Here is a 14,272-nt window from a genome sequence, read left to right as displayed (position 1 = left end):
TTGCTTTGCTGTGAAAAAATAAACTTTGTTGCCGCGTGTGAAAGGCGACGTTAGTATCTCGTTCCCACGCGTTAATAAGTCGTGGCCACGCGTTATTATTATTTTTTACATGATGTCACCTTACGGGCTCCATAAAATATAGTAAAATCTATTAATTTTTTTTTTTTTGAAGCCAGATCCTTAAACGCGAGAAGCGGCTTTCGCCATTCCAGATGGCTCAGTCAAAACCATTACGTCTTAATGAAACAATAAATACATCAGCGGCGAAAATGAGTGTAAAAATACCAGGTTCACGTGTTTTTATTTTCTAACATGGGCTAAAGCACAGGGTAGACTCAAACGACAAGCGTTTACAACTTCATCTTCAACGTTTTCAGCCCTGTCGCGAATGTTATCCTCACCCGTCCCTGGATTCACCAGTTACAACTACAGACACTAGAAAAAAAATCTCGTTTCTTATTTTGTGTCACCGTTAACTACACGGGGTTGACGCGAACTTAATAGAGTTCTATCTATCTACCTATTTATCACAAGAGCTTGTGGCTCTGACAGTATTCAACGCTGTAGCGAACGGCAGTAACTTTGTTTTACCGCAAAATATGAAAACGATTGAAACCATTAATAACCCAATTAAATCCACTGGTAAATGTACGATCTGGTAAATGTAGTGGTAAATGTACGATCTGGTAAATGTTCGCTCTTCTGCCTTGCCCCCGGTGTAGCACTAGGTCCTGCTTCTCGTCCCGCTTAGCAGTAAATGAATAACGTGAATGAAGAACGTTGGTATGATTGAAACGCTATTTGGCCTCTATGATGGTTCTGGGCGGAAACTGCTGGCCACTGTGTCATTGAAATGGCCGATTTCGGAAGTGTTCTGTTTGCTTATTAAGTCAATATGATAATTAAAATATATACATATAACCTCCCGACCCCCCCCCAAAAAAAACAAAAAACTCATCGGATCTACACGATTCACGTAGGTTCCCCTTTTCAACTTCAAAACGGCGAATTTCGCCGAAAGGTGACAGATTTTCATGCCTGAATGTACCTGGTAACCCCAGGTAATGTCTGGGGTTGCTTTGGTGCTGGTAAAGTGGGAGATTTGTACAAGGTAAAAGGGATTTTGAATAAGGAAGGCTATCACTCCATTTTGCAACACCATGCCATACCCTGTGGACAGCGCTTGATTGGAGCCAATTTCATCCTGCAACAGGACAATGACCCAAAGCACACCTCCAAATTATGCACAAACTATTTAGAGAAGAAGCAGGCAGCTGGTGTTTTATCGGTAATGGAGTGGCCAGCGCAGTCACCAGATCTCAACCCCATTGAGCTGTTGTGGGAGCAGCTTGACCGTTTGGTACGAAAAAAGTGCCCATCCACCCAATCAAACTTGTGGGAGCGGCTTCTGGAAGCATGGGGTGAAGTTTCTCCAGATTACCTCAGCAAATTAACAGCTAGAATGCCAAAGGTCTGCAATGCTGTAATTGCTGCTAAGGGAGCATTCTTTGACGAAAGCAAAGTTTAAAGTAGAAAATTATTTCAAAAAAAAAAAAACATTATTTCTACCTTGTCAGTGTCTGGACTATATTTCTATTCATTTTGCAACTCATTTGATAAATAAAAGTATGAGATTTCAGGGAAAACACAAAATTGTCTAGGTCACCCCAAACTTTTGAACAGTAGTATATATATATATATATATATATATAGTGCTGTCAATTCCAGGTGCTGCGATTAAAAGTCCTCACCAGGATTTTGCTCAGGCTTCCTGGATTGGATTAGAACACTGGAGTGATGGTTGTTGGAAATGGGTCTCCATACATCTATGTAGATGTTGCATTAAAAACCAGATGTTTACAGCTAGAATAGTCATTTACCACATTAATAATGTATAGAGTGTATTTTTGATGCATTTAATGTTAGCTAAAAAAAACTGCTTTTCTTTCAAAAGTAAGAACATTCCTAAGTGACCCCCAACTTTTGAACAGTAGTGTGTGTGTATATATATATATATATATATATATATATATATATATATATATATATATATATATATATATATATGTTAGAATTGTTTTTGCTTGATCAAAAGAGTTTTCCAAAGGCATCATAAACAGATGAGAAGAAAAAAAAAACCAAAACAAAGAAGAAAGTGTTATCGTAGTCCTGTTGTGCCATGTGCAATGTAGTAGTAGTTGTAAGGTTAATACAGGAAGGAACTCTCTTCCTGAAGAACTCAGAGGCATTTCATCCCTGCATAGTTTCAAAAAGTCTCAAAACATTCCTGTTTAGATCTGCTTTTAGTTAAGAAACTCTTAATCTTATTTATTTATTACATTGTTGTCTATTAATAATTTGTCATTTTATTTCATTATTATGTTATTTTATTTCATTACATTTACCGAAGCGCAGACAGCGCACATAAAACACGTTTACATAGAACGTGTGTGACTCAAACAACGACGAGCACAGGACGCTGCGCGAACACACAAACCCCACGTGACGAGACGAGCCACAGGTGAGACGGACTATCACAAGACGCACCCGTACCCACGGAGATCTACAGACGCAGACGAGTAGACGCAGACAACGTTAACACACGCCCAAAAGGGAGGGGTCGGGGACCGTAACATGACAGTTCTGTTCTTATATTCACAAAAAAAAAATACATGTTTACATTTTATACTTTCAGTTTATTAAGTGTGAGCACTTTTAAAATAAAAATGCATTTGGTAGCAACAGCTTTTGGGTGAATTCTTAATTATTTCAATCACAATAATAATGCACTGGTTAGTGTCCCAGTAGGAGTCCACTGTTGCAGACATAGACACCTCAAAGATGTCCTCTGTTTATTGTCCTGTTTATTACCTTTCTTGAAGGTAGATTTATGAAGACCCTTTTCACCAGTCTTCCAGCCATCAGTAACTACCAACTACCAGTAACTATTTGCTGATTAATATCGATATAATACTAGTTTTAACATGTTGTTTCTGTACATAGTCAGGAAACAGCTCAAATACATTTTTAATAACACTAAACCCCGAATTGGATCGAATCAATTAAATCGGATTAAATCGAAATAAATTGATTATTTTTTATTTATTCTGTAAAGCACTTTGAGTTGCATGTATGTATGAAAGGTGCTATACAAATAAATATTATTATTATTATTACATATATTTTAGGTAGGCTACCCTTAATTTGGCTTGCTCTGAATTCCAAATTAGACCCATCTAAATGATAAAAAATAAATAAATAAATTTATGTTTCAGTAATTTAACAATGGGCATTAAGTGTATATTGTGCATTATTAGAATTGATAACAATTTACTCATTTTAATAAAACTGTAGGGATGGCATGTGATGCTCCTGTGGGGCATGATTTGGTGTTTCTGTGTAAAACCACTGACACCAGTCATAATAAATTAACCGTAATGTATAGTTAATAAATCATTTAGTACATATTTCAGGATTTATTAAGATAAGAACAAGACCTTAATCAAGTCCCAATAAGTGTTCCTTAAAATAGTTACTGTAATGGTTGATGTCTTGTCACCCATACACGTCATACTCATTTAGAAAATTTCACCAGATGGTACCACTAAATGACATAAGTAAAACATATGGAAATAAATAAATTGTGTAGAGGGATGATTGTTTTGAACACTGTCTGCATGGAGATCTGGACTGAACATGTTCTGTTTCTTTAAAGACACCCCTGCACGTCTGTTACAACAGTCACCAAATTTGAAGATTCTTTTGGAGATCTTACCTCAAAGATCTCAAAACCATAAATATCCAGTACACCCATGACCTTCTTCCGAGCCGTGGTTTTCGCCTACATATAAATGACAAAAAAAAAACTATGAATTGTTATTAGGGGTGGGCATAGATTAATTTTTATCTAGATTAATCTCACTGAAATCTTGAAATTAATCTAGATTAATCTATATTAAAATGGCTCATATGCGTGCTACCCAAGTAATGACTAAAAGTCAGTTTTTGAGATAGGGTTTCATAATACAGAGGGTGCATTAGACCAGGGGCTCCTCTCCTGTTTCCAAAATGCATCAATGACTGCTTGAGGAAGCTGTTCTACTTTGATACTTGAAGAAAAAAAACATGCTCAATAAAATGTAGGCTACTCGTGTTCAACGGTTTACTCAGTTAAACATGAATTTGTAAGCCTACATACTGTACATTAAAAGGGGTTAATAACATGTTTATTCAGCTAAACATGATATTTGAAATGTAAGCCAACATTTAGTACATTTAACCTCACGGACGTAATTTTCAAAAGTCAGTTTTGGTCCTCTGCAGTTTGAATGGTTAAAAAGAAATATTTAAATAGTGACGAATCTAGCGCTAGGACCATGCAGAAAATGACCGCTCCGAGCTCCGCTCCGGTAACACTTTACGTTCCTAAAATGAATTTTCCATGAAGCAAACCTGGGGACTACGTGGCTGCATCCATGTAAACGTACGATTTGTAATTCACAGGTTTGAAAACTCGTTCTTGCCCCTACTGTGCAATTTGGTTAGGAATACAGCCGAGCTAAACTATCAAGTTGAAAGTCATCATAGTTTGCTTAACCATTTTGACCCAGTTCCCGACCCAACTTTAAGAATAGATTAACGGCGATAATTTTTATATCGCCCGATAAGAGTGTCAAATTAACGACCGCCATTAACGCTGTTAACGGCCCACCACTAATTGTTATACAAAGTTAAATATTAATAATGTGAAAATAAGACCAAGGACCATACCTTGATGCTTTCGTTGATTCGGTTCACCAGCCAACTGAACATGCGGCTGTACAAGTTTTTGGCAAGTGCATCACGGGCATAGTAGGCCTAGCATAACAAAAAAGCTGCAATTATTTTTATAGCATTTTAAATCATAATTATTTTAACAATTTAGATTTTTCAGACATTGCTAAAATTATGCTTTCCCCCAACAATCACAAAACAGAGATCAAGCCAAATTAAGATAAAAGTTTTATGAGCTGGTGGAATCATTCAGGAGTTGAGGCCTGTCACCCATCAAGTCAACCTAGAACACAGTCAGCTTGTGTGAGTTGAACTCTACCTGACATTCAGTCCAGAGGAGGAATGACATTTGGCTACTTTTCCCCCCAATTACTTTACCATAATTGGGGGAAGTGAAAGTAACAAAGGTGTAGGTGAACATGTCTCTTGGCCATCACAGTATTCCAGTGCTCCATAGAGACAGGCCTGAAAAGATGGGCTTGTAAGTACAGGCCTATAAGGATGTCTTATCTATACTTATCTCTTCTTTCCATCTGTATTTGGTTTTACTAGCTAGATAGGAGGGTATAGCCTCTGGAGCCATAGCATAGCTCTGTGTGTCAGCTCCCAAGGAAACCATATTCTAATCTGTTGAAGACACTTTAATTCAGCAGCTATGAGAGATGTTTCTGGAGATGTATACTGTTCTGTATCAACATTTGGGACTCCAATACTTCAGAATCCTGACCTATTTTTGCAGCTCATGTTTCCTTTATCATAAATATTATGACTCATTTACTATCTCATATTAATTGGCTATTTCAGATGAGCATAATGATTCAGTAATTCTCATTTGTGCACATTACAGAACCAAAAAATTGACTCAAAAGATAGAGAATAGTCAACCATTGTAAGTTAATTCCCACAAGACGAAATAGAGAAACATGCATTAAGGGAGTGCTATGAAGGGGCGATTAATAGTTGAAAGATATGAATAAACATGAAGTGTGGAGTGAGATTTGGAGAAGACCAACCTGAGCAACATTTAGTGTTGTGGACACCTTCTCCATCTTAGCCTCAACAGTACGGAAGCTGAAAGCTCTTTCAAGCACCAGCTGTTCTATGCCCAACAACTCGCACATCTCCTTCAGATCTGCAGCAAAAACATGGTAGAGGAAAAACAACTGCATACCCAAAAAAATTATTTATTTTGAATGAAAACTTTAATACAGCATTCCAGTACAAAAGAAAACAAACCATATATATTGAAAACACTTCAACACTAATCAATAAGATTCGTTTTTATGTATTTTTTACAGCAGTTTAGGTCTTAGAAAGGGCAGTGAGCGCGGCGAAAATGACGTAATTGGGGTGGTTCCACTCATGCGCGAGTGCATCGCGCGCTGCTGATTCATGAGGTTGTGCACCTCTCGAATTTTGTAACTTTGCGCGCGCCGCGCTTCAGCGCAATGAACCAAGTCATGTTTGCTGGGCTCATACACCTTTACAAGGTGGAATTAAAGCACGTCTAAACTTGTACGTCACTTTCAAGGTCCATTTCAATGATTCCCAGCACGTTAAGCATAGTTAAGTATAAATGTCTCTGCCGTTTGCGCAGGTTCGAACGAGGTGTGCAGATTCGCTCGCTACGGTCACTCGCAAAAGTGGTCATATCACAAGTATTGCCCTCCATGTATAGAGACACTAAAGAAATTGTTTAAGATATTTTGTAGGATAGAGTTTAGTTTGTTAAGGCTCTATTTGTTCTATTATTTTGTACATGACTGTTCCTGTATTTTTATGTTGCACATTGCTGTTTTTAATAGTGCACATTGCTGCTACCAAAAAAGCCACTAGATAGCAGGCACCCTCTGACCTCTCATTTTTGTTATTATTATTTATTTGTTTTTTTATTTAAATTTGACCATTAGTGCCTAATGTGGTGTATTACAGATCACTTGTATCACATAGCAAACCCAACTTTTGAAATAAGATATTGTAAATTTAGACTAATCTAAAACTGGCGTAACCTCTCTGCTGTAAAAAAAGAAGAAAAAAAAAGAAAATCGAGAATCGAATCGTGATCCTAAAATTGGAAATAACATCGAATCGAGGATTTAGAGAATCCTGACACCCCTACTATGTATCATCATGTACTCTGCACTTATATATGTCCATGTATTTATATACACGGACAGCTCAGGATCCAGATTGACAAGTGATCAAATTAGTTCCTGATTAGGTTTGAACTCATTTACTTTGCTCTCGCTCGTCTAGGCATTTAAAAGTCCACCCAACCATCATTTACATCCTCTTTTCCGGGTCATGGGGGCTGTAGCCTAAGCTTTTCCTCTCCCAGGCCACCTCTTCCAGCTCTTCTGAGGGAATATGAAGGCACTCTTAGGTCAGCCAAGGGATATAATCTCTCCAGCATGTCCTGGGTCTTCCCTGGGGTCTCCTCCCAGTTGGACATGTCCGGAACACCTCACCAAGGAGGTGTCCAGGGGCCATTCTTTTGGTCATTACCAAAGTTTGTGACCATAGGTGAGAGTTGGAACATAAACTGCCCTGTATTGCTTTTTGGCTCAACTCTCTTCATCAGAACAGTACGGAGCAACATCGCAGCCGCCGCACCAATCCGCCAGTCAACCACCCATTCCATCTTCCCTCACTCATGAACAAGAATCCGAGATACTTGAGCTCTTCCACTTTAGGCAAGGTCTCATTTCTGACCTGGAGAGGGCTCTGACTGACCGTGTCTGAGTGCGATTGTTACGTGCATGGAGTGCACATTGTGTTTTCTGTCGACATCCATAGGTGGACTTGTTGCTGCTGTAAATCGCCCTCTGGCCGTGGACAATCAACATCGGCGTGTTCCACCAATCTGGAAAGGCTTCATTGGCTAACCCAGTGGTTCCCAAAGTGGGGGGCGCGCCCTATTGCGGGGGGGCGCAGAGCTTTGCGTCGCGACCGGCGTGAGTGTCCGTGAAAAAACTCTTAAGCCTGGTTTATACTTGACGCGTTGCGAGCGGCGCAAGTGTCCTGTGCTCGTCATTGTCTAAAGTCTACACGCTGTGTTGCATGTTCTATGTGCGCTATTGCGCAATACCTGTTTTCAATTAAAGTTACGTGTGCTCTACCCGAAGATTCAGTGTCTCGTCCTTGGCTGCGCCCAAACGTCACATTACCACACATCGTTTCGGACAAAACTACAAAGAATGTGACCCTCCGTCAGAGTGCTCAGCGTACACCGCTGACGACGGTGAGGAGGAGGACTCCTACACAGGGGAGGAGGAATACAGTCCACCCCCCTCGGAGAGATTTGAAAGGGATCGCTCCAGAGGAGAGAGGATGGACTGCTCCCGGGGTGGCAGCCCGGAGCAGCCCATTAGCTGGAGCCAGGGCAGCGAGGCGACGAAGATGGAGGCCGAAGGGGATCACCCACACGGCCCGCTCGGGGCATCCGCCAGCCGCGCTGCACCTGGCACGTCCGCCAGCCGCGCTGCACCTGGTACGTCCGCCAGCCGCGCTGCACCTGGTACGTAGCAGCTGCAGCTCCCGGTCTCTCTCCCCTCCTAGCTCTCCTTCTGGCGCGCAGCCTGGCGCCTGTTTCGTGTGTGTGTGTGCCAGTGTTTGTAAGTCTGCCTGTATGTCTACCAAACCCCCTCTTCCCGTTTGTGCCTATTTGTGTGAGTGTACCTATTTTGTGTGTTTGTGAACGTCCCTTTTAATGTGTCTAACGTCTTCTCCCCGGTCTTCCCAGGGAGGGTGTTCTAGGCGGCCCGTGGCGGACGCTTCACCGAGGGCGGTCACCTCCCAGACGCAGGACTGAGCGCGTCGGATCCACCCATCGTCGTGGGTTCGGGGCACTTGGTCCTGTTGGCACCCCGGAACGGGTAGTGCCCTTGGAGCTCAACGGTGTCACGTTGAGGACCCCGGTCCCTCCCTTTTGGGCGTGTGTTTACGTTGTCCATGTGCATCGTCTGCGTCTGTGGAACTACGTGGTTATGGTTATGTCTTCACGTGGGGCTAATGTGGTTTGTCTATTTAATGTGCGCTCGCGCAGTGTCCTGTGCTCGTCGTTGTCTAAAGTTCTATGAGCATGTTCTATGTGCGCTATTGCGCAATACCTGTTTTCAATTAAAGTTACGTGTGCTCTACCCGAAGATTCAGTGTCTCGTCCTTGGCTGCGCCCGAACGTCACATTACCACATATCGTTTCGGACAAAACTACAAAGAATGTGACGTGGCTAGTATAAACGCCTCCACCATTCACGCAGGTTCACAGATGTATATACAGATGTATATTTCTATCTATATAGATCTATGTATATGTATGTGTATATTAGTGCTGTCAATTCCAGGTGCCGCGATTAAAAGTCCTCACCAGGATTTTGCTCAGGCTTCCTGGATTGTGTTGATTCCACTAATTTTACCTGGATTGCTAATTAGAAAATTTAGCAAGCTTGAGCAAAATCCTGGTGAGGACTTTTAATCGCGGCACCTGGAATTGACAGCACTAATATATATATATATATATATATATATATATATATATATATATATATATGTGTGTGTGTGTGTGTGTGTGTGTGTGTCTGTGTATTTATTTATTTATTTTGATGCCTGGTGTACCGTCAGTTATCGTTTAGGAGAACACTGCAGTGACGCTCGCCGTTCGCGCGAGGTGGGCGGAGCTCGCCGACACACCCCCCCTCCCCAACAACTTACACTCACGAACCCTCACTTATTTTTTAACTACACCACTGGTCAATATGTGTTTGAGTTTGTAGGGGGGGGCACAAAAATATTCTCATCTACTAAAGGGGGGCACGGCAGAAAAAGTTTGGGAACCACTGGGCTAACCAATGGGACGCTGTGGAAGGCGGGCGTTCTGGCATAAATGATGGATACAAGGACGGACGAGAGAGAGAGAGAGAGACACCTGAATGATGTTTGGCAGAGTTGATGTGTGTAACCTGGTAGAGGTTGGCTGAGTTGTGCATATAGAAAACCAGTCTATTTCTATATGTATGTTTCATGTGGTGTATGTAGGGGGTTATCAGGTCTCCTGAATACCCAGAGTGTGTACTGTGCTCACTGTTCATGTGGGAGGCTATGGTGGGGTAGGTTAGTTTCTTTTCTTGTTTGTAGTAGTGTTTTGTTGTATAGGTGTTAGGAAAGGAGGCAGGCGTCACTTTTGTATGTATGTTAAGTTAGGGGTTTGTTAGGTAGGGAAGAGTTTTTATTTCTTTCATTGCTTTGATGCTGCCCGTAACCCACCGTAGTCAGGTATGTGTATGTGACATGTGTATGGAATATGGGCATTACCATTCAGCCTGTTTTGAGATGTTATGACTTTTGTCTATGTACATCTGTTTCTCTGTGTGTTGGCTCTCTGGACCAGTAAAATCTCTAGTCGCTATCAGCTTGATTCTGTACCGTGTATCTATCTTATTCCACCCTACACCCAGTAACAGTCCTGTGCACCCGTAGAGAGAGGGGGGGACGTAACAGCGACGGTCTCAGTTTTAGAGTTGCAGATCCTCATCCAGGAGGTCTCGCACTCAGCTGCAAACTGATCCAGCCAGAGCTGGAGGTCCTGGCCTGATGACGCTAACAGGATCACATCATCTGCAAAAAGGAGATGTGGACTTCTCAGGCAACCAAACTGAACCCCCTCCACCACAATGGCTACATATGGACTGGTTGAGCAAACTCCCATGCAGCCTGTAGGACCGTCGCAAGGGTAAAAAGCTTGTCAAGTATTTTACAGCCAGGACAGAACCTGCATTGTTCCTCTTGTAACTGAGATTCAACTACTGACCGGACTTGCTTCTCCAGGACCCCTGCAAAGACTTTACCGGGAATGCTGAGGAGTGTGATCTCCCAAGAGTTGGAGCACACTCTCCAGGCTCCTTTCTTGAAAAGGTGAATCACCACCCCCATTTGCAAGTCCAGAGGCACTGCCCCAATGTTCACATGATATTGCCAAGACATGTCAGCCAAGTCAATCCCACAACATCCAGAGCCTTAAGGAACTCAGGGTGGAACTCATCCACACCCAAACCAGGGGGTTTCATAACTCCCCTGGTCACCCCAGGGCTGAGTGATGAGCAAACTCTTTTCCGAGACTTCCAGTTCTGCTTCTTGCTTCTGCTTCTATGGAAGGTGTGATGATGGGATTGAGAAGATCCTCAAAATATTGAGGATCCCGAGTCTCAGAGCCACCTGAATGTCACTTTCCACAGCCTCACTGAACTCCTCCCACGCCTGAGTTTTTGATTCTGCGATAGGTCAAAGATGCGATCCACTTGGACCTCTGGTTCCAATCTGCTGCCTCCAGAATCCCACAAGCCAACCAGGCCCGATAAGAGTCTTTATTCACCATGACAGCATACCTTACCTGGGGTATCCACCATCAGGTATGACCGGCACAGACAACCTTAAGGCCACAGTTCTGGTCCGCTGCATGGACAATGGTGGCACTGAACAAGGCCCACTTGGATGTGATCTAAGCTCTGTCTGATGTGGGATTTAAAGATATTTCTGACAGATGTTTTTTTGCCAGACGTTCCCAGCAAACACTCATGATACACTTGGGTCTGCCATGTCTGGCCAGCATCCTCACCCACCATCTGATCCAACTCACCACTAAGTGGTGATTCTCTTTACTCGAGTATCTAAGATACACAGATGCAAGTATGACGACACAACCACAAAATCGATCATAGAACTGTGACCCAAGGTGTCCTGGTGCCTTGTGCACTTATGGACACCTTTGTGCTCAAACATTGGGTCTGTTATGGACAGACTGTGACTAGCACAAAAGTCAAATAATTGAACACCTCCAGCATTCACAATGGAGAGGTCATTCCTCCCAATAACACCCTTCTAGGTCCCACTGTCACTCCCCACACGAGCATTCAAGTCCCCCAGCAGAATACTCAGGTACTCCGAACTACCATTTGGTGCATAAGCACAAATAATAAATAAAGACTACAGAAAGGAATAAAATCAAGCCTCTCACAGGGGGACTGGCTCCAGAACCCAAACTTTGTTGTGAGGTGAGCCCAACTCTGTGCACAATTATTAGGCAGCTTTTTTTCTTTAGGCAAAATGGGCCAAAAAGACTGACATTTAACTGACTCTGAAATATAAAAAATGACCAAAAGTCTCTCAGGCGGATGCAGCATTCTTGAAATTGCTAAGATATTGTGGAGCATGATCACAAAACCATCACAGGCTAATTATTCAAGATGAGCTGGGCCTCTTTGCTTAGGCTACTGCCCCCACGACCCAGATCCGGATAATTGGATGACAATGGATGGATGAATGGATGGATGGATCTTTTCAGGTTGAAGATGGGCTTAACTCCCAAGCCTACTGCCAGTTTTTAGAAGACACTTTTTAAAGCAGTGAAACAGGAAGTCGCCATCTTTCAAAAAGACAATGCTCTATCACATGCATCCAAGTACTAGGCAGTCATGGCCTGGTGGTTAGGGAACTGGTCTTGTGACCGGAGGGTCGTGGGTTCGCTTCCCAGACCTTAGGCCATGACTGAGGTGCCCCTGAGCAAGGCCCTTAACCCTCAATTGCTCACTTGTATTAAAAAAATGAGATAAAAAATGTAAGTCGCTCTGGATAAGGGCGTCTGCCAAATGCCATAAATGTAAATGTAAGTACTACCCTGCATGGTTAAACTGTAAAAGTGTTAAAGATGAAAATTCTTGTGCCTTCCTCACCTCACCTGAACCCAATTGAGAACTTGTGGCAATTCTTAAATGGGTGATTTTAGTGAAGGAAAACAATACACCTATCTGTACAGTGTCTGGAAGGCTGTGGTTGCTGCTGCATTGTCAACAGACCAAGAAACTGACTCCATGAAAGGAAGGCTTATCACTGTTATTGAATAGAAGGGTGACTATATTTCTCACTGATTTTTTTATATGTCAGAAAAGCTTATTGGAAAGTTTAACACTGTTTATAATTCTCACTTGAACATGAAAATTGTCACGTAGGGCTACGGCCCCTCTCCTAGCTGTCACTCTTTCCCCGGTTTCCCTGTTCCCTCGTGTCTGTGTTGTTCCTTACCCATTAGTCCCACCCTGCTTGTCTGTTGCCCTGGTTTCCCATCGTCTGCTACGCCCTTGTTGTCAGTGTTTCCAGCTGTGTCTGTTTAAGTTCCATGTATTTATAGTTCTTGTATTTCCCATGTCTGTATCGGTTGTTTTGTTTCTATGCCTCGTTTGTTTCTCGTGCCCTTTGATATCCCCGTTACGTGTTCTAGTTGTGAGTATTGTTTCCCCTTGCGTGTATATCTGCCTGTTCCGTGTTTACCCGTCGTGTTTAGTTCCCTGTCCGAATATGCCTGTGTGTATCTCTTGTCCTGATTGCCCTCCCGTTATCACCCGTGCCCAGTATTACGACTCTGCTTATGGAATTCCGTTTAATAAATCTCGCTCTCCTCAGGATTTGTGTCCACCTCTCTGTTCTGCATCGCGCAGAACGTTACAAAAAAAAAAAAAGTTACATGTGAAAATGTGTTTTTTATTTAATTGAGAAATAATTATGCACAATAACTATTTCTTGGCCAATAATTGGCTTCCTTAAACATTCATGTTTGAGGTTTATTAACATTTTGAGTTCCACAATGCACTTGACCCCTAGTACTACCTGTCCTACAGGTTATGGGCCCATATGAAAGTGTTTAAAAGTCATTTTTATTTTTATTTTGCCTTGGCAAATAAAAGTTCATTCTGTTTGACAGACTGCTATTGATTTTAGTTTAACTGCTAGTGTAGTGTAGAATTGCAATTGAATTGCCAATTGCATGCCAATGGGTACAAACCTGTGCTGCAACTCAAATCTACAGTCGCAACCAGTGCCACACGTGAACGTGGTGGTAAATATTTGATCCAAGTTATCAGGTCACTGCACAGATTCAGAACTTCACCCACTGGTAATGATACTGTCATAACATTATTTTACCCGTCCCCGTTATTAAACATTTCTTTCCCTAGATTTTAGGGTGATGCCCCTTTAATGATTCATAACCATGATCCATTGCTACACCTCTCTGAATTAAATGTCCTACATTAGTGGAGGTATTGACAGAGGTTGCAGCATTGTTTATATTGGCACTCACTGCAAAAAGTCACACAGAGCAACAAAAAGATTGGTGGTGTTCCTGCTATGAGGAGACTCATTGTAGAGTCTTATCTCGGTGGGGAGAAAGGACCTCACACGGCGCTCTTTAGCACAGCGCAGCTGTATTAGCCTCCCGCTGAACATGCTCCTCTGTTTCTCTACTATACAGTGAAGGGGGTGGGAGGAATTGTCCATAACTGCAAGGAGTTTGTTGAGTGTCCGCTTTTCTGCTACAGCCTTCAGAGTGTCCAGTATAACAGACCCAGCCTTCTTGACCAGTGTGTTCAGTTTGTTTATTGTAGTTTTGTTGATGTTGTTGCCCCAGCAAACAACAGAATAGAATATGGCACTAGCAACCCCAGACTGTTAG

At 42.3% G+C, this 14,272-nt stretch overlaps 1 protein-coding gene across 5 annotated transcripts in view; it reads right to left on the bottom strand.

Annotated features, from left to right (window-relative positions):
- myo1b (myosin IB) overlaps positions 1-14,272 on the bottom strand; it is a 151,923-nt gene that overhangs the window by 23,451 nt on the left and 114,200 nt on the right. For all 5 annotated transcript variants that reach the window (XM_076985301.1, XM_076985298.1, XM_076985299.1 and 2 more), the window contains 3 exons: positions 5,787-5,905; positions 4,771-4,857; positions 3,776-3,841 (listed from right to left, as the gene is read on the bottom strand). In XM_076985301.1, the coding sequence (XP_076841416.1) occupies positions 3,776-3,841; positions 4,771-4,857; positions 5,787-5,905 (272 nt within the window). The remainder of the gene's footprint in view (positions 1-3,775; positions 3,842-4,770; positions 4,858-5,786; positions 5,906-14,272) is intronic.

The sequence above is a fragment of the Brachyhypopomus gauderio genome, unplaced genomic scaffold (genome assembly GCF_052324685.1).
Source record: "Brachyhypopomus gauderio isolate BG-103 unplaced genomic scaffold, BGAUD_0.2 sc40, whole genome shotgun sequence".
NCBI lineage: Eukaryota > Metazoa > Chordata > Actinopteri > Gymnotiformes > Hypopomidae > Brachyhypopomus > Brachyhypopomus gauderio.
This window is presented reverse-complemented; position numbering and strand designations above follow the sequence as displayed.